The sequence below is a fragment of the Cheilinus undulatus genome, linkage group 9, assembly GCF_018320785.1.
Source record: "Cheilinus undulatus linkage group 9, ASM1832078v1, whole genome shotgun sequence".
Lineage (NCBI taxonomy): Eukaryota > Metazoa > Chordata > Actinopteri > Labriformes > Labridae > Cheilinus > Cheilinus undulatus.
The window spans coordinates 37,942,103-37,966,476 of NC_054873.1; the positions used below are offsets into that span (position 1 = coordinate 37,942,103).

At 38.5% G+C, this 24,374-nt stretch overlaps 1 protein-coding gene across 7 annotated transcripts in view; it reads right to left on the minus strand.

Moving 5' to 3' along the window:
- ndrg4 (NDRG family member 4) overlaps positions 1-24,374 on the minus strand; it is an 81,974-nt gene that overhangs the window by 13,689 nt on the left and 43,911 nt on the right. For 3 of the 7 annotated variants that reach the window (XM_041795264.1, XM_041795262.1, XM_041795261.1), the window contains 4 exons: positions 22,992-23,082; positions 21,119-21,277; positions 16,762-16,800; positions 1,419-1,524 (listed from right to left, as the gene is read on the minus strand). In XM_041795264.1, coding sequence (XP_041651198.1) covers positions 1,419-1,524; positions 16,762-16,800; positions 21,119-21,277; positions 22,992-23,069 — 382 coding nt within the window. In that variant the 5' untranslated portion in view covers positions 23,070-23,082. Of the gene's footprint in view, positions 1-1,418; positions 1,525-4,104; positions 4,297-16,761; positions 16,801-18,550; positions 21,091-21,118; positions 21,278-22,991; positions 23,083-24,374 lie in introns of those variants that run through there. The other 4 variants (XM_041795268.1, XM_041795266.1, XM_041795265.1 and 1 more) reach the window with 3 other exon arrangements.

Here is a 24,374-nt window from a genome sequence, read left to right on the forward strand (position 1 = left end):
CTGATCACACATGACGACAAACTCGCTCAGAGCACTTTTTCCCTCTCACTGGTTTTATTCTGTTTTCATCTCCTCTCCATCCACTTGTCTGTATCGTTTCTCACACACATACACATATTTGATTATCATGCCTTAATTCAATTATTGATCAATTGATCACTCAGTAGAAGCTGAGTGATCAATAATTCAATTATTGATCACTCAGCTTCTACTGAGTGCTGGCATGAGTTTTAGATTGTACTATAATGTGAAAGTTGCACAAGTCAACTACTGAAACTGACTAGACTATATTTATTTTATCCTTAGAGAAAAAATATTCCCTTATTATATCTTATATTTTATCTTCTTCTTCTAATTTGTTTATTATTATTAAAATTACTGTAGTTCCGTTAGTTCTGCTAGCACTTTACAGCTTCTAGTTATTTTTTGTTTATAATATCGCTTTATTTATTCTTCTATCTCTTTCAGCTGTTTGTATTTACTTTTATATTAAATGATGACTTTTTTTACAGCTCATATTGTATTGCTTTATTTCACTGCCTTTGTTTCTTCTTACTCTTAATATCTCTCACATTGCTAAACCAATTATTCCCAAAGTCTGGGTTGGGACCTACTGTTGGGTGGCAGGAGATTTTCTGGGTCAGAATTTCTTTGCTACAGTATTTAATGCTTGGCTAAAAAGAAACACCTTGTCCCAGATCAGACAGCCACTGTGGGCCCTCGGGGTTGGGCATGCAAAGGAAGCCTATGTGACAGAGGGGAAGCGGCGTCTTTCAGGCTTGCACAACAGAAAGTCAGAACCAGATTGTTTTCTGAGCTAGTGCCAGCCATCAGCACAACCAACCAGCCGAGGATGGCAAAGAGGGAAAACTCGATAAGCAATAACATATGGGGCAAAAAAGCCATTGGGATGTGATTTCTTGTACCTTATAAAGTGGCTCACCAGAGCAAAAAGTTTGGGAAACACTGGCCTACACCATCGTTTATCTCTGGTACCCCTGGTCTCAATGTTGGGATCTTGTGTTGCTTGGGTTCTTATTATGGTTCTCGTTGTGATGGTTGGGCTAATCATTGGTTGGGTATGAATTTGTTCTTTTGCTGTATATAGGTGCTCTATATATTTAATGTTATCATCATTAAAAGAAAACATCTGAGAGTTTATTTTTCATTTAGACTGTATAACCATTTGACGTACATATATCAGAAGTGCTAAATCATACTTTAATCAAACTGAGTACAACTCTTTTCATAGTAGACCTTTTTAGCATTAGTTGTTTTCAAGCTAGAAGCATGTGCAGGCAGAAAGGATTGAGTGATATGCGGGCCAATTATCACCTTTGCTTAGTGCAGAGACACCTTACCTTGTAACATCTGCCCACACACACACATGAACAGAAACACATTTCCCGGATACTCACGGTTCAATCCCACATCGTGGTAGGTGAGGATAGCAGGCTTGTTTCCTTTGGGTGCCCCGCGAATCACCACATGCAGCATCCCATAAGGAGTCTCAACATCATGTTCCTGTGAAACACACAAACACACTCTCATTCACCTGCTGGTTCACACACTGTCAGATGTTTATGTCACAATGTTTACTCCTGATGGAAGAAAGAGAGAGGAGAAAAACACACCTACTGATCCATAACCTCAAGTGTTTATCACGACACATCAATATGTCTAAACACTGAGCATTCAGAGAGTCTTAATTTAACCCGATTTACACTGAACTCAAGTCAGGGATCTTGTACCATTTGCAGCTAATCTATGCAGAAGTGTTCCACATTAATCTTTGGATATTTCTCTGCAGTATGACAGAGGGGCAGGGGCTCTGTTAGACAGCAGAGAGGTCTGTAATTACAGTGAGCCAAGAGAACTGTGAGTCCTGACAGGTTATTATTGAACAAAGACTTAACATGTCATGCTCTTGGATAATTGGGTGGTTAATGGTTTAAGGGACTCAGAATTTAAAGTGTGACTGGCAGAGAAAACAAAGCAGCAGCTAAGTAGAAAAATCAGAATGAGAGGCAAGTTTTAATTATTAATTTGACCTCTGACTAGGCTGCAGGAGAGCATAGTAGATAAAAGATTAAAACCAATGTGAATGGTTGTATTATATATAATTAGCTACAAACGCCTGTCTTTATAGGTTCTTAAATAATCACAAAATGGATCATGTGCCTCAAGGTTGTTTTTCTTTCTCTTTGATCATTTAATGAGATTCTTCAGACACATTTCTGACATGTGTCAGGGAGGGACAAATGTCCCAGGTAATTTTGAACTTCCTCTCTGAGATCATATCAGATTAATTGTTAAAATTATACCATCTAGTATCTTGTTTTAGGAGGTTTCATTTTATAGCAGAAATAATTAAAAAATTACCATCCTCTGGTCAAAGCTGCAGTATTCAAATAATGAAAGCATGCAATGTCCAGTTCTGGCAGTACTTTTTCATTGTTTTCTGAAATCTCTAGGATTTTTTAAAATAGAAATAAAGATCTCTGACTAGTTCTATGGGAGGAAAGTAACCAAGATAAATAAAAGAACTTGATAATTAACATTCTAAAACTACATTTAGTTAACTATTAATGAATTAATTTAAAAATTTGTGACAAAATTCAAATTACTTTAATTACTTTTCCTTTTGTACTTGAGTTCTTGGAATATTTATTCATTTGTCATTTGGCAGCTTCTGCCCTCCATCTCCACGCAGCCTCTAAACGCTTGGCTTGTTGTGCATCCAGCAACTGTTGTTATGACCCACATTTTGTCAGCATCGCCTGGTCAGAGCCAAAATCAAAATGGAGGTACAAGATATGTGCAAGATGTGTGCGCAACCCCCCCCCCCCACACACACACACACACACCCACAGACAGAGTGCTATTTCATGATATGCCTGATTTGTGCTGTAAACTGGGCTGAAGCCTTTATTGATTTTGCTGACACACTTTTTATTTACCTCGATTTGCACCAAAACAAACAGATCTGAACAGTGTGATGCTGCATCATGAATGTCCTTCTGTGAGTTTGATTTCACACCTTATTCAGACTCAGAGTCGACCAAAAATCTCAATTAACCTGCTGCTGTCAGTCCCGCTGCACGCTCTACTCTGAATTCGCTCTGTGTTCGCCATGACGGAATTCAAAAAACACCAAAGAGACAAAATGCAGCCAAAATTTTTCATAATCCCCCTCAGCATCAGATAGTCATGCAAGCAGCAGTTATGAGTTAATCCATCCAGATTATCTCTCTATTACTTCAGCAACAACATCCATGTTATCTGTGATCAGCTTTCTAATTTGAGGCAGTAACTGCATCAGCGGCTTTGTTCACTCTCTGCTCTAAATGAGCAGATTCTGGTAAACATGAGGAGACATTTCACAAACACATGAGCCCCTCATGACCTTCATCTGCTTGGGAGCATTGTACAATATTAAATCCAGCTTTCAGAATAAGATGTGGTTTTATGCGCTCCAACGATTGTTTTTATATTAGATTCTGGTCCCAAAGATTAAAGGAGGAGCATAAAGCTTTTTCAGTGAAGGTTTTCATTCAGTATATAATAACAAGTGGCCATTTCCTTCCTCTTCTCTTTGCTTCTTCACACCCACACACACACACTCACACACACCTCATCCGTTTCAAGGCTGCCAAAATGGATGATACTGCAGAAGGATTAACACATCTCATGCACACACACGCACAAACACTAGTTTATGCATTGATCCATAGAGGTATGTGCACCTGCGCATTGCACTGCATCAGCGCTGGCAAGCTTATGTGTGTCAGTGGGCCAGAGTCAAAGAATGACCCTCCATATGTCACTGACGATGCATTTTCTTCTTCTCAGAGCAGAATACTAAGACAAAACATTAAAAACAATCTTTCCAGCACAGCTACCTTTTCTGAATGTCAATAAAAACAGAGCAGCCAGTTAAAGATATTTTTCTTATAACAACGAAATACACCAAATTTAACCACTACAGGCAAAACAAGCAGCTCTAAAATCATCATCAGACAGATGATGGTGTTTTTGACAACACATCCATATGTGTGCACTCAGACAGGGGTATTATTATTCATCCTTTAATGACACACTCACCCCGTCCCAGCACTCAGGCATGGCTCCTCTGTATGTGTTCTCTCAGATGATAAAGAAAAAGAGGATGCAGACAGGCAGACGAGCAGCCAGGCCTCTCCTGTTTAACGGGACTAGGTCCTGGTGATCACTCGCTGTGTGATGGAGCCCTGGATGGTGATGCTGCAGGCTGCTGCAGAGTCTTTGTCTGCTCGTTTCTATTCCCACCCCGGCTCTTAAGCTTTGAGCCGCAGCCCTCCCCCTCCCTCCTGCTCTCCTCACTCTCCATAGACACACATCATGGTGTGCAGCAGGCTGGAGATGATTTGCTCAGAGAGCTGCCTCCCTCGCACGGGATTGGTCAACTGTTCTGTCAGTCTTCAGTCTGAAGGCATGCTCGCTCTCATCAGCATCAGCATCACTGCTCTAGTTTAGACTGTGTCTGCTTCATTCTGTATTCACAGCAACCTTTTAATGTTAAAGCCTTTTGGCAAAAACAAAGCAGCTGCTGTTCATGAAGTGGATGTAATTAGGTCAAATAGTTTGATGAAAAATAGAGGAGGCATCAACTAAGTCTGCAGTTAGCCTTTACTCAGCATGATGCAGTAATAAACATAAATTATAAAAGATCATACAATCTTCATGACAAGTAAAACAGAGATCATCCAAAACCAATATACAGACCACATCACACTTGTTTCAGCCTCATGAAAGCATGAAAATTCCAGCTGCAAATGTCTGCTTGTTTTCCTGGTGAAATGATTTAGAAGTCAGAAGAGAAAGTAGGAGATAACATTGATTTTGTCTGTGTAATAGAGCTGGAGCACACATTGGAGAGAGGAACTGCTATTACAATCAGCTGCACAGCATCATGTGCTATTTTTAGTACCTCTCAAAGTACAGCAGACTGTATGGCAAAGGACTCTTCTCTTCTGTGTGTCTTTATGGGCTCCTATGAAACTCTGATGATATACACTATTTAAAGAAAGATTAAGAATTATTTATTTGAAAATTTCTAACAGGATGAGTTTCACTTTGCCACCTAACAGAAGAATCAACTTCTTCCAAAACCCTCAAATACAGATGTGTTGGTCCTCAACATCTCTTACATGGGCAAAAGCCTTCTTTTAGCATCTGTATGAGGTATGCAGGGCTTCATGGCAGTACTTCAAAACCCCCAAAACATCTTTTTAGTAATGATTATCATTACATATTTAAATAACACTTGTCTTATGTAATTGTCTTCTTGAAATGTCTACAACGGTGTCCCAGAGGAGTTCCTATTGGGTCTGATTTTATTCTCTATATAAATGAGTTGTGTATGAGCTTTACTGACTCATAATTTCATTTTTATACAGATGATACAGTGATATATGCAACATTGCCTTCCTTATAAAGTACAACAAATATTTTTTTTAATTAAAGGATGGAGCATCCTTCTATTGAACAAGAAGTCAAAAAGCTGTCAGTGTCTGTGACCTTAGTTCTTATGGATTCATAACGTATGAGATTCCTCGACTCACTCTGTCATTGGTCAAAGAGCTTTTAATGTTTTCCTCCGTCATCCTGGTCTGAGCAACAGGGTCATCTTGGGAGATTTAAAAGCCGGATTTAGGGAACATTTGACGAGTGTATGCACATGCTTTCCCACTGAAAGCTGCTGACTTTATTGATGTGACCTTATGGTATGTTCTGCTTTTTGCTGTTTTGGCCAGGACTCTCTAGTAAAAGATATTTTTTAATACTCCTGGTTAAATAAAGGTTAGATTTTAATTCACTCCATGATGTTTTGATCAGTTATGGTTTTGCCGTGTTTTTTCTACACTGTATTTAAACAAGCAGACTGGTATGTTAGCCATGTTCTTCATCAAGAAAACAGACATTACCTTCTGGGCCTGTTTGAGTGTGGGTGTCCAGTATGCCATTTCATTTGATTATAAAGTTCCAGGTAAAGGAAAGGTAGGTAGCTGCAGGTTCAGTAGTCTGGCATATTTCAGGGTGAGAAAGAATACATGTGCATAGCTTGTTAATGAAAGGTTCAAATAAAATCCTTCAGACACACAACAGTACAGCTTGATATGCTGCAGACTGCTTCCACCCACACCTCCTCCACTTACAGAGTGAGAACAGGAAGAACAGGACATAAGAGAACTTATAAATAAGACGATTGCCTTGATACATTTAGAATACTTTTTGTTGCTTTCTGACATCTGAAATGTCCTTTTTCAGTCAGGGCATCTCAAAAGCCGACATTTTAAAGTACTTTGATCAAAATTGTGCTGGTTCATTGACAAAAGATTAGTGACGCATGCAAAGGGTTAGGCTTTGGGTATTAATTAAGGGGTGAATTAAGAATTCACGTTGGAAAAAGGAATCAGAAATTGATGAACAGCGTTTGTATTTTGACATCTCACCGTTTTTATGTTGTCAGATAATAAGTCAATATATATATTGAATCTATTCTTTTATTTTGAATTGGGCTGTATTCTGTATTTTTTTTTATATATTTTCATTTGTGTACTCTTTGATCATTATCATTTAAATTAAGTAAATAATGATAAAGTTACATAAAGCAGAAGTAAAAAATGTAGTTGCAATAAAATAGTGTTTATTTTCTAACTGCCAATATCTAAACCTCACTCTCACTGTTACAGTGAAGTATAGTGCTGAAGCATGCAGAAGCATGAGAAGCGTACGTGCATTTTCACTTGACTGCAATGGTGTAACAGTGGCAATCATGTGAACAGCAGAACACACAGTCTCACTAACACACATCAGAGTGTCCCCTCTTTTTGCTCTCTGGTGTCATTTCGCCGCCTGCTCTTTTGTTTTGCCATCCCTCTGCCTTTTCTGTTCCTCTATCCCCTCTTTTCTCTCCCCGTCTATCCCTTTTTCCTGTTGACAGAGCACGCCGCATGCTGACTCAACTTTAAATGCCACTCTTTGCTGTCACCCAGCTCTCTCGCTCTCCCGCCAACTTTGTCCCCCTTTTCTCCACAGTGGAGATTAACTCTCTCCCTGCTGACTCAGCACCACTCTATCGTTATAAAACATACGATCTCTGCCAGCATGTTTGAGGAACAGCCTTGAGCAGGAGGAAGGCTAAACCAAAAAAAACATGCTGGAAACATGGACTGAAATTTTAAAACTAATTTGAAATATGTAGAAATTTCTGTAGGTTTTCCACTGATACTCCTGTATTAAAGCTGAATGTATGCCAAGGTAATTATGAGTTAATGCACTCATCAGGAACTGAATAGTGCATTAATCAGCAACTATATGGTTAACATGTTGAGTAATACATGTTAAATCATATTTACACTCCTCAGTTTATTCATCAGTGGTTCATGTGATCTATTAATGGTGTTAATTCATGTATTATTTAACATAATATGCCAAAGCCATGGATTTCAACAGGAATTCCTTGTGCACTTCATGATCAGTTAATCGTTGTGAACAACATGATTATATCAACTTAGCACACAAAGAAAGGACAGTTGCATTTGGTAAATTATTTCTTTATTGTCCAATGATTCTTAACAATAAATCTTACACTGTTTGAAAGCCTGTTTTTTCCTTTTTAAATAGTGCCACATTTGTAAGGAACATGCATTTGTGGGATGAGCTGCAGAGCTGAGTATGTGGGTTTGCGCTCATGAAAAATTTGCCAAATCTTCTCTGCCAATGCCAAACAGCTTATTCTGCCATTGACTCTTGTTAGGTGTTGTTTGGTAGTTTGAATGATTAACCCCTCGAGAAGAAAGGCATATTAGCAATTTAAAAATGTATTTATTTAACAAAAGGACCCTCAGTAGCATGTAGAAGAACCATACACAGCCCATGTTCAATGAGGTTGAGGTTGGGACTGCTGGCATGCCATTCCTTCCTTGCCACTCCCAAATTCTGGAGGTAGTCTCTGAAACAGCCTGCTCAGTGGGGGTAACCCTGGACTTCCACTGGGTCCGTCTCCATCACGGCTGCGCTGCAGTTTGACACCCACTGACTGTGTTTGCAGTGCAGCATGGAGCAGCACCGCTGGACTGCTAGACCCGGAAGAACAAGGAGTTTCGTGGTAGTTATGGAAATAAACCTGGCTGTAGGAGTAGAAACTACTGAAGTGCTTTAAAACATAACTAACACACATAAAGCTACTGTTCTAAGCTGCTGGAGTAGGATGAACTTGCTTGGAATTGTCTCTGTTTTCTCCTTTCATGTGGATTTTTGTGCTTCTACGATTGGTCAGTAAACCTTCATCGATAAATGTGCTTCCTCTTGTTCCTCTGAACTGCTGACTTCGGGCTCTGCTACGCCCCATTATGAAGTTTTTTTCGATTTAGTGAAGTGAAATATGGTCTGGCATTTATCTGGTGATAACGTGGAGTATTTTATTCTCAAATTTAACCAGATACTTTAATTTTGTTTCGGCGACACTTCCTGCCCCATTCTGTGCTGAATTTATGCAAAGGTCTCCAGCATGCAGCAGAAATAGAAGTCCAGTATATCTTCTGTGGAGGGCTCCAGACTGCCAGAGCTCTGACGGAGCAGAGATGCGGTGCAGCTGAGCTGGTGGAAGCGCTCTCATTGACTCAAACCAAAACATCCCTGCTCCAATCCAATGATGGAAGGTAACGGACTGAACACGTATGTGGTGGAAGGGGTAAAAGCTGACATCTTGGAGGATAGAGTTCAGTCCCAGACTGTGGGGATATAGGATTGCCACCGGTTGCAGAATCTCATCTTGATATCTCTCTAAGCGAGATTGATAATCAGGTGCCAGTCAGACACCTGATTGGCTTGGGGGTACCAAAAGTTCACAACAAAAGTCAATAGCAGCAGCAAACAAAGCTGTTTGGTATTGGCAGAGAAGATTTTGCAGATTTTTCATACTCAACTCTGCTGCAGATCCATGTTCCTTACAAATGTGGTACCATTTAAAAGGGAAACAAACAGGCTTTTCAAAGGTGTAAGTAGAAAATAGTCTACTTTCTGGTCTAAGTTTATTAGTAAATCACTGATAAATGCACTTTATTGCTGTTGCTACTGGCCTTTGCATCTGTTTGGCCTAATCATTCCAAATGATTTCTTTTTATGAAATTTTATTTTTTCTGAATTCTATTTCAGCCAAGATTTATGTCCTTTGTTCTACTCAGGCATCTGTATTCTAACTTTCTCTGATGATGATAATGATGATGCCATTTCCTATCTTGTTAACTGCTGATTATGCAGTGCTAAAACACCCTCCCAATCTTTACAGATACAGTAAGATGTGTCAGTCAGTCGTCTTTTCTTAGATCATGAGGTAAATGTTACATGTTGTACCTATAGGATTTCACTATCACTGTATTTTGTGAGTTTATATCTAAACAGACTGTGGATAAATGTTTTCTGTGGTACTGATAGCCATGAAGGAAACGGCGCCTCAGGGAAAATAAAGATATCTTTGACCCTTCAGGGGGGTGGCCAGCTGAGTCCCACTGAAAACTGAATGGCCACTGCAAACGCCTTAATTATGACACTACTTACTTTGTTAGAGGTGGGACTTTGGTTAAAATCAGCCATTGGGTCTGTGTTGGGACAGCCTGAATATAGTTTTGGACATACGTAATAGGTACATTTTTGACTAGTGCTTTGGTAGGTAACCCATGCACGCTATTTAACCTTCAAAGAACTACCTGATACCAAATCATTTATCTTTTTAAGTTGGCGAGCGTGCAAAAGTTTGCATGTTACATTTTTAATGCTTTTAAATTTTTACGTTACTTACTTTAATTTGGACATGAAACTTGTTTTTGAATTCAGACTGAGGATTACATGTTTCCTTTCTTTCTCTTTTGTTAATTAAAAATAGAGAGAAAGGGTAAAGAAATTTGTAGTTTATGTATCTTAACTTCAAACTTCATCTGTGCCTTCACCAGTGTCCTACTTGGGCTATCCAAGTCAGAAATGTGTGCAAACAATGTAAAATGATTTATGCTAACCCATTTACATTATATAAGAGATGCCCTGAAAATTAAGCACTGTACACTTGTTACATTGTCATCAACTTGTGTTTTTACTCATTTTCATTAAATGAACCCTCTGGGACTGTGACAGCAAGAAGTGATACCATTGATATAAACTTGAATAACTTTAGAACCATAAATCATAGCCTCTTACTTTTTTAATCTCTGAAGCTAGCTGTTTTGCTGTTACAATGACTCAATCCATGCCTTTGAATTCCTTATGGGAGCTTTTCTGGCAAGCCTGGAAATTGGATGACTTTCCAGGGCATTACAAAATGGAATCCATCAGAGCATCAGATATTGAATGTCTTTTTAGCAATTTTTTAATCCATTTTCATCGTTCCTGCCAGTAGTGACGCATGCTAAATGCCATTTTGTATCCAACAATGCTTTGTGATGTGCTGTGACAACCAATGGCAGGCTTTCGATATGTGCATGTCTGAGCACTTAGATCCTGGTGGGGGCGGCCTGAATAGCTAATGATGGAAAGAAAGAGAGACAGAGAGCCTGTGATGTGGCCCTGTGTGTCACTTTAGACAGATACTGCTTTCTTTTGTAAATATGTGATGTTTTAAGGGTTTTTTTGTCACAGAATGATTATTTATTCACTTTTTGATCCACAAAAGATGGGAGACCAAGTCTGTGTTAAAGTCTTAGTCATTGCTGTATGTGTGTCACACATTAAAGTCTTTGAGTTTTAAATTCTGTTAAGGTTTTTCATCTTTACAGTCCCATAACCATTTAAAAATTCAAGTGGAACTACTGCTGCACACAGATTCTTAAAGCTCAGGTTGTCCTTAAAATGATGTTTAGAGCTTAACTGTGCACCACAGCGCTGATGTTTTACGAGCTTTTAAAGAAAATAAGTCAAGGAAAGACGAAATGTAAAAAAACATAGCTTACTGGGCTCATAGGGATAATTCAATGAATGACATCAATGCTTTATTGATTTGGTATTCAGGTTTGCTCTATACATCAATCTCTTATTTTTACTTCATGTCTTTTAATGCTCATGATGCTTTAAATGAAAGTTTACCGGCTCTTTGAATTGTTCTCTGTGTGAACGTGCTCTGAGAATTGACACATCTTGCCTTTTTTAGTTAAACAAAAGAAAAAGAAGATTGAACAGGCCCATACACTGTAAAAATGAAGCAAATGAAGCCTACGTCATTTGTGGACAAATATACTGAACTCCAGAGGTTGATACTTTCATTACTATGAACTAAAATTGAAGCAATAGCTCTCTAAATGCCAAATAATCAAACATGTAACCAATGGCTTATTGATTAACAGGCTTATTCTAGGAGGATTTAGCATCGCAGCAACTAGGAAGATGAGAGATACTATCTGTTGTGATGGCTGACCAGAGTTGTTCATTTTATCAAAGTAAAGAAGCTGAATAAGTTTGTGAAGTAGAGGCTTTGCTGCCTACTCCCACACATCAGCAGAAGTTGAACAAAACAAACAGGGTCACTTAAAATAAAAGTTCTTTTCAGCACATTGGCCTTCTGCCTTCTCAGCTGAGAACAAGCAAACACCAGTCCCAACCATTATGCTTCTGCTCCAAGATATAAACAACATTTAAAAGACAAATTTATCAACAAGCAATAAGTAGACTCTGTTATGAGATAGTATTACAATTTCCCCTACTGAGAAGCTGGAAACAAAAATGTTATTTGATGCATGTTGGCAATATTAAAAGAGAAAGTACTCCATGTTATTTATATGATATGTGTGTTTTTTTTTATATACAGCTTCAAGTTCCAACACAGAGAGCAAACAGCAACCTTCTGCCCCTCAAATCAGACCCCATATCCAAACCCCTGATAATGCAAACGTTTCAGCTATAGTACAGTTAATTAGGGCATCCCTAGTACTAGTACAGTGGTGAATTGCCACAGAGCCAGTTTTACCATAAAAATATGCCTATAATACGGTTGAAAGTGGCCATTAGATAAACTACAGGCCTTTAGTGATCAGAATGGTTTAAGCCCTCAGTAGTTGTTGCTTAAGAAGGATTGGATCAGTGACCGAGGTTGGGAAGATTTGTAGGTATTGTAAGCAGACAGTAAGAAGGCAAAAATACTTGTGCATTAATCCTCCTCACCCCCCTCTTTGTTAATGTTGGTTTATATTGTTGTGCTAGAAAATACAGGTGGGACTATTTTGTCCTGTTCTTTTTATTTGCGGCTCTGTTTAATTTTGTTTAGATTGGTTTACATTTAGCATCCTTTCACATACATTTATTTGTATTAATTTGAACTTATAGCCAAATAAATGGATCTTTAGAAGCTTGAACAGCCATCATGAGCAGACACTGCATGCATTTTTGTTCCCCCTGTGGAAACAAATTCCAGAAAGTATTGCCCATCATTCTGTCAAATTTGTTCTGTTAAACTACCAACCCTATGAATTTCACCATGAAAGGTTGCACCTTAAAAAACTTGAATAAAGAGGAATTAAGAGATTTTTATCATCAGTCTACTGTGACAGCAATGACCATGAGTCAGAATCCTTCATCCTCCTGGCAGCAGCAAGCAAAAACAAACCTGCTCTTCATACTTCTTCTCATTTGAGACTTCGAAGTGTCAGGTTCGAGTGAGAAAGAGAGGTGTTTAATGAGATCCAGCTCATCACCTCTGTCTGACACTCAGCACTTCTAACTAAAATAAACCCAGCCGTTAAATGTGTGAAGCTTAACTTCTATTAAAAAGAAGAATTATCCACCCAATGCTGTAATGGTTCGTACAAATTTATAAACCGGGGATACAAGTTCTCTGCTGACTGAAAAGAGTAAAAAAAACAGAAGAAAAAAAAGAAAACCTGTGATAGGGTTGCTTCGGGTATTGTTTTTATCAGCACAAGTGGATCAGATTAATACAAGGTTTTCAATGGAAAGATAAAGCTACCCTTAAATTATTTTATAATACTGTAGTGTCCTGAGCCTGATACCATATAAAAAATTCATAGTCTTTCATAATTCATCATGGCTGAAAGAGAGCCCTTTAGAGTACCTACTACAAATATTTGATTGTCTTAGAGGCCAGTAGCTCTTTTCAGCTACTGTTGTGTTTAGAAATCGCTTGTGTAAGCTTCTGTCCAAGGAGCAGCTGGCCACACTTTTAAACAAAGAAGCATTATCTCGGTTGTACAGTAGGATGCAGAAGCATGAGGCCTCATGTGTAACCAACGCTAAGTTATACTAGAAATACTGCTAAATAAATAACAAATGCACACAGAGTCACAGAAGCAGTAGAGATTCACTGCTGCCTTTGACTAAAAAACTTTTTCATCTCTTAAATTTTCAACCTTAATTACAACTTTGCACTGTAACTTTTACTTTAAATCCCTAAACCTTGATGTCCCAGTGTTTCTCAGTCCTGAACCACTGAATTTAAATGGGGTCAGGCAGCAGTAAGGAGACGAGAGATCCACCAAAGACATCATGTTATGATCTTTGTTTTTTTTTTTTTGTGAGTTTTATTTGCTGTTTTTTTTAATCATGTTTTTATTTGTTCATGTTTCCATTCTGTTTCCTTGTCTTTTTCCCTTCGTAATTGTATTTTGACATCCTATGTGACGCACTTTGAACTTTCTTGTTGCTGAAATGTGCTATACAAATAAATTTGCCTTGCTTAGATATATTAAACTGTGGAAATCTGACAAATAAATAAACAGCTCTACTTAAAGGGATATTTTGGGATTTTTGAAGTTGGGTCATATGAGGTACTAGGTTATAGTAGTGGCATTAGCCTCTAGTGATTTCTGTGAAAGTTGCTCCTGTGGTTATGAGCTCAGAGAGATCCAGGGCATAATGGCTATACATGGGAACATTTTATCCTCGTAGTTTAACAAGTTTTACATAAAAATGGGCCAAGAAAATATGTTGGCTCACCTGTAAACTGTGTCAAAAACGTACAAAGCACTTCACCCCCCCATCAGGCACTAATTTACAATGCAGCTTTTGGCATTTTGTCTCCTTCCGCAGTGCACTGATATCCTCTGATCAGCTGTGTGGGTCTGCAGGCTTCTACAGGGCTAATAACACCACACCAAGCTAAAACAAAGATAATATGAGGGATTTCCACTCAAGTGACGATAATGTGCTATTTACTGTGAATACGAGAGGATATTTGTATGAACCTGAGTACAGCAAAGAAGAACTTAAACAGATGGAGAGTTGGCAGGCTGAGAGAGAGAGCAGAGAAACTTCATTTGAAAGTTTAGAGCAGGAGAGATCCTGAGTTACCTGGTGGTGTAGGTGTGGAAAGTGCGAACCCATGCTTGGGATACATGAACGCAACAGCATCACCAAGTGGACAGAAAAGCAACTGATGCTATTTATCCAGTATCATAGACTTCAGTTCATATTAGCAAGTATTTTGAAAAAAACAATACCTGGTGGAATATATGATATGATATATCGTCGTGCAAAATATCGCAATACTATTCCATATTGATTTTTCCCCTCACCCCTAATAGAATCTGCCATCATTTTGTGGTAGTCGGCTGTGTGATGCTTTGTTAAAGCTCTACAATAGTGCACACACTAAAACTTTGTAAATAAGTAAAAAAAAGCTTTAATGCTCCCCTCACTGTGTTGTTGGCTAACCTGCATGCAGAGACACTGAGCCCATATGCAGTTATTTGGGGAAAAACGCCCTTCTCCATGCAAATTGGCCTTATTGCAGTAAGTATCTAATGATGAGGACAGTAATAGCATGGCATGGGTAAATATTAGCTTACTTTCTTTAAGAGCTGTTGGAAGTGCACTGCAGTTTTTATAACAACAAACTTTCCACAGATCAGGAAACAATTTCACCTCTGTATGACTTTAAAACAAATTATATGTAAATAAGGTTAAAAAACATTACTTTAACATTGCTATTACTAAGCCATAACCAGGAATTAAATCAGTCTGAGACTTCCAGCTGCTTTGTTTTAATCATTTGTGGCACCATTTCGCAAGACAAGGGTGCGGTGGTTTTCTTCAGGTTTTCTTCATTCAGAGAGGAAACAATCAACCTGGTGCTTAAGTGAACACACCAATATTGCTTTTAATTAAATTGCATTGTGTGTTACTCTGAATATTTAACATGGATTGTCAGAATCTGTGCAGGATTTGACACACCTGTTGCAGGTGTGGGCAGGAGTTGATGGCACACACTGCGGTAGCAGGCGGTGAAGGTTAGAAATCCAAGCAGGAGCAGACGGGTGGCAGGGCTCCAGCAAAAATTGAATTGTTGAGTGGATTTATAACCTGGCACACCAGATGGATTTGTTTCACACATCTATCTGGTAAATCACTCATAGGCTGTGTCCGAACCACACACTTATCCCCTACTCCCTATCCACTATATGAGCAGCATATAGTGGACTATATAGTGGACTCTACTGTAAAACACAAAAATGATTTTGGACTCTACTCTTGCCACGGGAAATGATGTCATCCCCGTCTCACATTTAAAACGTTTAGCAACAACGGCTGGTAGATTTCCATTGAAGCGGCTGATGATCAAAAGTAATGGTTGATTTTCACTGAAAACTGTTATAAAACGTAATGTGTTTTCAAAAAATAAAAATACTAATAGATAAAAAAGTTTTGTTTTAGAATTGTTTCACCCCTCTGCCATGCCCATACCATGATCCAACCCTCTTTAGGTTCTACTGCTCTTTCCAGACTATTTTATGCTTTAGACTGATCATTGTAAAACTTTTATTAAAGAGTGTTTGATTGTTTTATTCAATTCTTTATTTCTCAGTCTGTTTGATATCAGAATTGTTAAATATATCTCATATTTTATCTCTTGTGTAACATTTTTATCATCACTATATTCTGTGTCCATGTCTTTTATGCACAAGCGGTAAAACTCATTTTCATTGAATGATTATTGAAGCTGTTTAGCAGGTTGGCATAAACATGCTTAAACTGGAAAAAGGTTAGAAACTTAAACTGGGTGGCAGAAAACGGTGGTCTTCCTCTGCTTGGAGTCTGCAGGCAGTCACCTATCCATATGTAATGGCTCCCTGAGATGCAGGGAAACAGAATGAAGCACTTGAGGCCATGGTACCATTGTTACTATGGAAACTAGAGGCATTAGTAGGCTTACTTAACCTATAAATTGTGAACTAGCCTTACCTAACAAAGAAGGCTGAATGTAACTGTCAGATTAGTGAGGAAATTGCTAAAAGAGAGAAAGAGCTAAAATGTAACAAGAATAACTGATCTGGTTGAGCTAAAACCGAAAAAAAACAAGAATCCAGTTCCTTCATCTTAAGATCTTGAGGAATGTGGAAAAAAAAGGTAACAGTACGGTAAAACACATTACCTGGTGAAAAAAAAAAAAAGAGATTGCAAAAATGTGATTAATGTGAAGTATTTATGGTCACTATCTGGAGTAATTGTGCCTATTTTTTCAAGATGGTGTCAATTTTAACTTGTTTTTCTAAAACTATAGTATTTAGCTGTATGTGATCTATCCTCCTTTTCTCTGTTTTAGAAGGACACCATGTTTACCCAAGTAAGCTAGCATGAAGACATAAAGCACTAAGACAGCCAAAGGATAGTAAATGACAAAAAAAGACAAGCACACTGATAGAGAAGGTTACAGAGAGGAAAAAGAAAGGCAGGATCATTCTTAAAATAACAGCAGTACACAACACACACATCAACTCATACCTTCCAATCTCCCACCGGCATCAGCTGTTCACAGCTCTCCTGCAGAGAAAAACAAACAAAGACAAAGAAGAAATAAATGAGAAGGAGTCTGAACTTTAAGACAAACATCACAGATTAAAGGGTGTATCCACTTTTGCAGCACAAGCTGTGCACTGTAGGTCCAAACCACAGACACAGAAAACTCAGTATCCCAGAAGCACTATACCATATATGACAATTACGTCACACAGTTAGAAGCTATGTATGGTATAAATGAAATAATTTAAACAATAGCTAACCTCATGGTAAAAAATCATCTTTTGGGGGTAAAACCTTGCCAAAGGGTTAGGGTTAAAGAAGCACTCCAACTATTTAGTCATGCACTGCACGAACTACTCACACAAGACATATATTTTAAAATAATACCCTAAGATGTAAAAATGTTGACCACACTGACTTTTTTTGTCTCAATAAACTTAATGACATTGTAAGTGAGCTAACAATAACAGCACGGCCTGCCTCATCAATTGATTCTTCCCAAATGAATAATCTTACTGCATAATAAACGTTTTAAGTCATAATCGGCCCAAATCTACTTTACCGACCTGCTGTAATCCTCTTTAACCTCTTACACTGAAAACAGGTTCTCACTCCCTATCATAGCACCATCTTTGATGGCTCATAATGTTGGCTAAGAGTTGTAACATTACATTTTCATGAAGAGTTGTTATCATTATGTCATTATAACATCTGGAGTTTAATGTTTTTAGACCATCATAGTGACTTGAAAAGTGTTTCTCAAGGGTGAGAAATTCTGCTTTTTAAATTAGAAATCATGTTGGAGTGCCACTTTCAGAGGATTCTGAAGTGTTTGTCACTCTTGAGCGAGGTAAATACAATTAACTGAAGTGCTTTTGGGAGACCGATGGGAACAAATAAGCAGGTGTCTTTTAAAACAGGATGAGAAATAGATCAGCAACCAGATCTCCCTTGAGCGAGTCACCTCTGCAGACCTCAATGTCTGTAACAAATATGAGCTAGGACATATGATTGGAGCATAAAATGGCATTTTTGCCATCTAACCACACTTGTGAAGGGAGTCAGAATCCCTGTGAGGAGGTCTGACAAAACAGATTTGAAAAATTCAGGGGCACTGATTGATGACAGCTGCACGAGCGCCAGACGTCACAGAACTCCAAGACTGTAAATTTCACATGTCACAAATTTCTTGAAAATAACTTGAAGAAAATATGTTTTATGTCATGGTGCTCACTTTTTGAGGAGTCTGGTCTGTATCTTATTTAGAAGGGATGTGCTGGCATAAAACAGTAGTTTTGTTTTATTTAAACTGCTTTTTCATCCACAATAGGGCTGCTCAGTTACAGCAGAATGATACATCATGATTATTTTGATTGATGTTTTATCACAGTTACTGAGCATAATTATACATTAATGTAAGAACGCTTACATCTGTCCATATGCTTCAAATGAGTCAATAAATTAGACTTATTGTGCAAGTTTTTGTCATCTCCTTAAAAGCAAATGGTCTGATATCACTGAGGTTGTTTTTTGTTGTTTTGTGGACAGCACAACATACACAGCACAGGCCAATAATTTTTTAATCTCTATTATCTTGTTTTCATAATTATGGAAAGCTGATATTGCTACTGAAATTTAAATGATCAATTTCCCTGCCCTAATCCACAACCAAATTCACGCTACAGAGCTGGAAAATGACACAAGCTTAGGAAAAAATCATTTCAACACATGTGTCACTTTTCAGCTCAGCAGTAAGTTCATTTATCCAAACCTGTGTTATTTCAGCACATGTCCTTTAGCTTGTTTCTGCTCTGCTGCCTTCTTAAAGGTTATGGCAGGGCAGGAACATCTGGATATCTAGATATTAATGAAGGAAATGCACATAAGGTTAAAACTGTCAGACAGATGGTTTCAGCACTGCATCCTTAATAAACATGCATAAATAAGGTCTAAAAGGTTAAGTCCATTTGAGTTCATATGAGCTCTGGAGAGACATCTGAAAGAAAATAAGAAAGGATTAAAGAAGGAGACAAAGTCAAAAGGAAAAGCTATGGGTTAAATGTGGGGCATGGAGAAATAAAATCCAAATTTAAGAAAGGAGGACTGGAAAAGAAAGGACAGATGACAATGTCAGACCAAGGAAACACCTAAAAAGAGAGAAGGATGTCACTAAAAACCTTTTGACCCAAGAGCTGCCCTTTAGGAAGAATTTGAGCTCAAATAATAATAGATGAGCTGTTAACTTTTCCAATATGCCAGATATCATCAGCTGAGCATCTGAAGGGAAAAAATCCAACACATTGATCTCCTATTTCAACTGAAATTTGCTTCTAAAAGGGCAACTCTGGTCTCTGGTGATTCCATGCAAATGGTTCAGTGTTTCAAAAGGGAAAATGTTAGGGGTGACAGTACGGTGGTCGGACCAGCAGGTGGCACTCTTCTCTTTCTTATAACTCCCACCCCAGTGTAGCGCATGTTGACCAGAATGAACAGCAGCTCAGCTCTGTGTTTGTGTGGGTGGTGGCATCTAGATGTAAGTTTGGCTTCCTTCCTCAAGACAAAAATATGTCTCATTCTGATTTAGTGACAGTGTCTGATAGAGAGATTAAGCTTTAAATCCCCGAGACACTAAAGCTCAAAGATGGTGCGAGTCCTTTACCCATGAGACAGCTCAGGTGATCTCTTCGGCTCTGTTTTGTGCAGCACTGCACAGACGTAGGATGCTGTCAAGCTGTGTTGAACCCATGTTGCTCTGTGTCTTTGGCTTTGATGTTTTTCTTACGTCTCTGATCTCAGTCTCTGTGTCTCGAGGCTGTTTTTTTCTTTTCTTTTTTTTTTTGTAAATGTAGATTTTGCCCCAGATTTTAGCATTTCAAAAGGATCCGTCAGTTGAGGAGCAGGGTTACTCGAAAACTAAATTTAATTCATAAGGTCAAGTGGGATGAAGGGACTGTCTTGATAAGTCTGATAGTAGGAGCACAATGAAGGGATGTCTCCAGGGCTGAAATAAAAGGAAAACTCTTCTTGAAAAGGACACCTAGTCAAAGACTGGTATTAAATAATAAAAAGCCTATGGCAGTCAGATGTATAAGGGATGGTCTTGTGTCTTCCTTTGCCTTTTTGTTGTACCGAACCTTGACATATTTTTGAATGGAAAACAAAAACCATAGCAGGTTGCTCCTGATGTTATTGCTGCAAATACAGTTTTAGTATTGGTGGGCATAATCACAGTACAGGTGGAAATATTTGTCCAGTGAAATTTGATTATCATCAACTAATAAGGTTTGAGAGAGAGTTTACTTGTAACAGTTGAAGTAAACTTTCTGATGCTTAAAAATAGTTTTTTATCCTTTAACTTTCTGATATAAAATTTTAAATGCATATCTTTCAATAGAAATAGTAGTTGTGTGTTGCTATTAAAAAAAAATATCAGTAACTCTGACAGATTCTTCAACACTGGGCAAGTGCCATGGCTGGGAAAAATAAATTGCCACTCAATGAAACAACTTGATTGAACTCCAACTGTGTCACAGATATTACCAGGTACTTGTTTATGGTAGCACCAGGGTTCTAAGTGGCCTCCATAAGTCTTCATTGTCAAATCATTTTTACCAGAGAAAAAGGGAATGAGTTTTTCCTTTTTTTGTGCCCTCCACCTTTAAACTAGTTTTGTCTGTGGCAAAGGCATCTTTGCAAAATATAAGTTCATGCAGATTCACAGCATGAAAAATGTGTTAGTCTTTACTAGGGCTGTCAAGATTTTTGCATTAATTGCAATTAACTACAATCCAAAGTTAGTGCACTAATTTTTTAAATTGCTATTAATTGCATGCTTTATTGGCCATTTCAGCACACCTTGGTTAAGTCCCTGTAACGTCTTCCTGCAGCCACAGTGATGTAAAATAAGTCCACCACTGCCCCTAAATGTCTCATTTCACTTTAAAAATTCACAGACAGCTCAATGGACCTGCAGACATCATCTGCACCTTGTATAATCAAACAGTTACCCTTTACTGGTCCCTTTATTCCTTTTCAATCCATGACAAGTTATTTTTTCCGTGGTTAAGTTTATGTGATAATCTTCTAACTACCTATAAAAGTAGGTCTGTATCCTCCTCACAACTCAAGTTGATTTTGTAAATTATGATATACTGTAGTTCATTAAGCAGATGGTTTAAAGTTCTTGCCTGTGTTTGTGTAAAGTTATAGATACACACTCAGAGCTCTGCCTTCAGAGTTTCTTCTTGCAGTGGAAAACAAGCTAGAGAAAGAAATACTTTTTCCAAGCTTCAGTGTACTGAAAGATGTTTCTGTTTGTTCTGATGGTTCTGGTAGTTACCGGGAGGACCCCGCTGGTCCGACGGCGGGTCTGGCGGAGCCAGTGCCGTGCGATGACATGCCAACGGTGAGTGGGGCGGCTGGGGGGAGGGGGTTGGTTAAGGGGCTCGGGGCTGGCGGGGCACGCTAACCCCCCTGATGCCTCCTCTCCTTTTTCCTGCTGTGTTGGGGAGACAGAGCAGCAACATATAGTAAACAAAACACTGTGATGCACATCATTCATGATTCTTTTTTTGATGCTTGGCAGAAGGAGGTCTGTGTCTCCGTAAACTTCTTGAGCCCCAAAGACGACACTTTTGTACATGTGCTCCAGCAACGTCAGAAAGGTCAAGCTGAAGATCGGCACCATTCTTTTGTTAGGAATACAGTACCACATGGATTAGACTGTCTATGCACAACTCTAAACCAGGACTATTATACATTTAAGTGACATGAGGAGCACTGTAAAAGCCAGACAATACAAATGTATCACCAATAGTTTTCACAACAGATTTCTTCAGTACTAAACAAAGATTATTAAATAAAGCTTTACATAATTTTCAACCAATAAAAACTTTAAAAACTCTACTTTAACCATTACGACATCTTTTTTTAATTCAATTGGAATTGAATGTAGTATTAGACCAACATGATTGGCTATGAGTCAGACCAGAGGGTTTTGAGTGTCCTGGCCAGAAGGTAATCACTCACTAAGTGCTGTAAAAGGTCACATTGTTGTAAAACACCAGAGCTATACAGACTTGAAATGAGAGGGGAGGGAGAGAAGGAGAAGAAGACAAGACTGTAAGAATTTCCTCACTGCCTTCAGCTGCATCTGTACAAACATGAAATTGGAGCTTGAAGCAATCGATGGCCTTGATTATATACCAGCAAGTGACTCACTTGGTTATAAGCAACCCTGATGACCTTTTCTGGATCAATGGCAGATTCAGTCACTGATATTGATCCATGGCATATTAGGCTATTTCTTATAAGCAACAATGAAAAAAGCCTTGACTTAATCCCTCTATGGGCCACAAAGCTTTAATTCTGACACAACAGCTGAGTGAGTCATGGCTAACATCCAGTAAGTGACTGCTACAGCAGAAATACTGTAATTTGGTTTGTCAGAAGGAAACTAAATAGTCATTCCTGTCTTCAGATGTCTCAGTACTCTGTTTCAGGGTATTCTGAGCCGTAATAATTATGCCACTTGTTTCTTTCAGTGCAAATGAAAACAACCATCTTGTAATTCTTTTACAGCTTCCATCCTGTGCTCCATGGCCCAGCAACCTTTTTCCAGTCCCACTGCCTGGAAGAATAAAAACCATCTCTTTGCACTAAAAATGACTGTTTGAAAAGTTAAAGTAGAAAATGAGACACTCTCAGATATATATATATCTTGCCAGTTAAAGTTGCCTGACATCAAACCAGTCTGGCTTGTTACAAAGATTTCCATCATTTCTGCAACAAGTGGCTCTCAAACGTCGATAACCCCTGATTCAGCCACAACTTGTTGCTTTGGTAATGGATAAGTGTACAGAAATAAGTGGCCTTTATATAACCGCCCACTGCTGTTCTCTCTGTGTTTTCTTCTCTTTACATCCTCCTCCTCTTCCTCTCTGCTTTAATGAACATTCATGTTTTTTCCTGGTGTTGTTATCAAAGACTTGGGGTCAGATGGGTTCATTAATATCCTCCTCTGCTAGTAAACAAGCACATTACATAATCACAAAGCATCCACACTAATGAGCATAAACATCCTGTTGTAATGCATTGAGAGTTTCATTAGTTTCAGAGTATTTCATGATGCACATATTTCACAGCATGCAATCACTCAGTCAGGAAAGTAAATGGCACAGAGCACACACATGCATAAACCAGGACTGACTGACCATGTCTGAATCTCCTCCTCGCTGCTCGGGCAGCAGGGGCTTCTCCTCTGTGAACTGCTGCTCCTTCATCCCTGCCATCCTTGACAGCAACCTGCAATCACCATGCCAACGCACAAAAACACACACACAGACACACATATATCTCAGGTTACACTATCATTTCATCATGCACACTACAGTCTGTTAAGATAATGAGAAAACTAATTGGCACTTGCATTACTTCCAGTGGGTTTAATGATGATGGAAGCTCAGTTGGATTAAATGAAATGAAAAAGTATTTTATGGAGTCTTTTCACAATTTCCATTGGGAAATTGTGAAATTTTAGTATGGAGGGAACCTGAAAACTGACTGAATGTAGAGCTATTACAGATTTTTTTAACAACTTCTTACACAATAGAATTAAAATGATACACAGTTATTGAACCTCAACACACAAAGAGCAAAAGTTCAACTCAGATTGTCACAATTACATGCAATTCTAAGCTTCGCACTTTTTAGAAATCACTACTCACACTACACTGTTTTGAAAAACACTGTAGTTTTTTTCATACTAACATTATTGTATATATCAGGAATGGGAGATAATACATTGATTCTGTATCCAGAGGTATTAAAAAATGGCCAAGGTATTACTTTAATTATGGTCATGAAGACGGTGCTGTGTCATGAGCGCACTTTTATAATAAATGCATTAGCAGTACACATCCATTTCCACCACTGTTTGTGTCTGAAGATAATTTTCAAGTGATAAAAGAACTCATGTCAGTGATGTTGGGCAAATTTGGCAAACAATGCATGCTCCTATATTCCGGTGCACATATCCTGCATGTCCTGGCACAGGGCATCTCTATGGTTTTCTCTTCTCTAAAGTCAAAACTATTAAAGCCAAACTGTTAAACGTGCACTGCTGGCTTGACGTGATCAGCAACAATGTGAGATTGTCAGACCCAAAAATATAATGCCTGCATTCCCTGGTTATCACTGGCACAGTGGCTTACAAGGACATTAAAAAATGGGACATGACCTTAAATCCCACTTTATATATGCTTATGATATAACCACCACCAAAGTTCTACAGTAAGATCATTCAATGTACTTTCTCCCCTTCTTTGTGGGAAACACAGTGGCACTCAAATTATAGTTGACATACATGCTCAGTGACCGAGATCACACTGTAAAAATGCGAGTTTGTAAGTTCAAAAGCTATTGCTTCAAAGTTACAGGAAGACTGAGGCTGTATTACTGTCCAATCAAACTAGCCTTTTGTATTTGAAGGAACACCCACAGTCACAATACACAGTTGAACACAAGAACACACTACACGCCTACACAATAGCAGCGGGGTCAGACAGTGTCAGTAGAATATCACTGCTAGAGGTTGG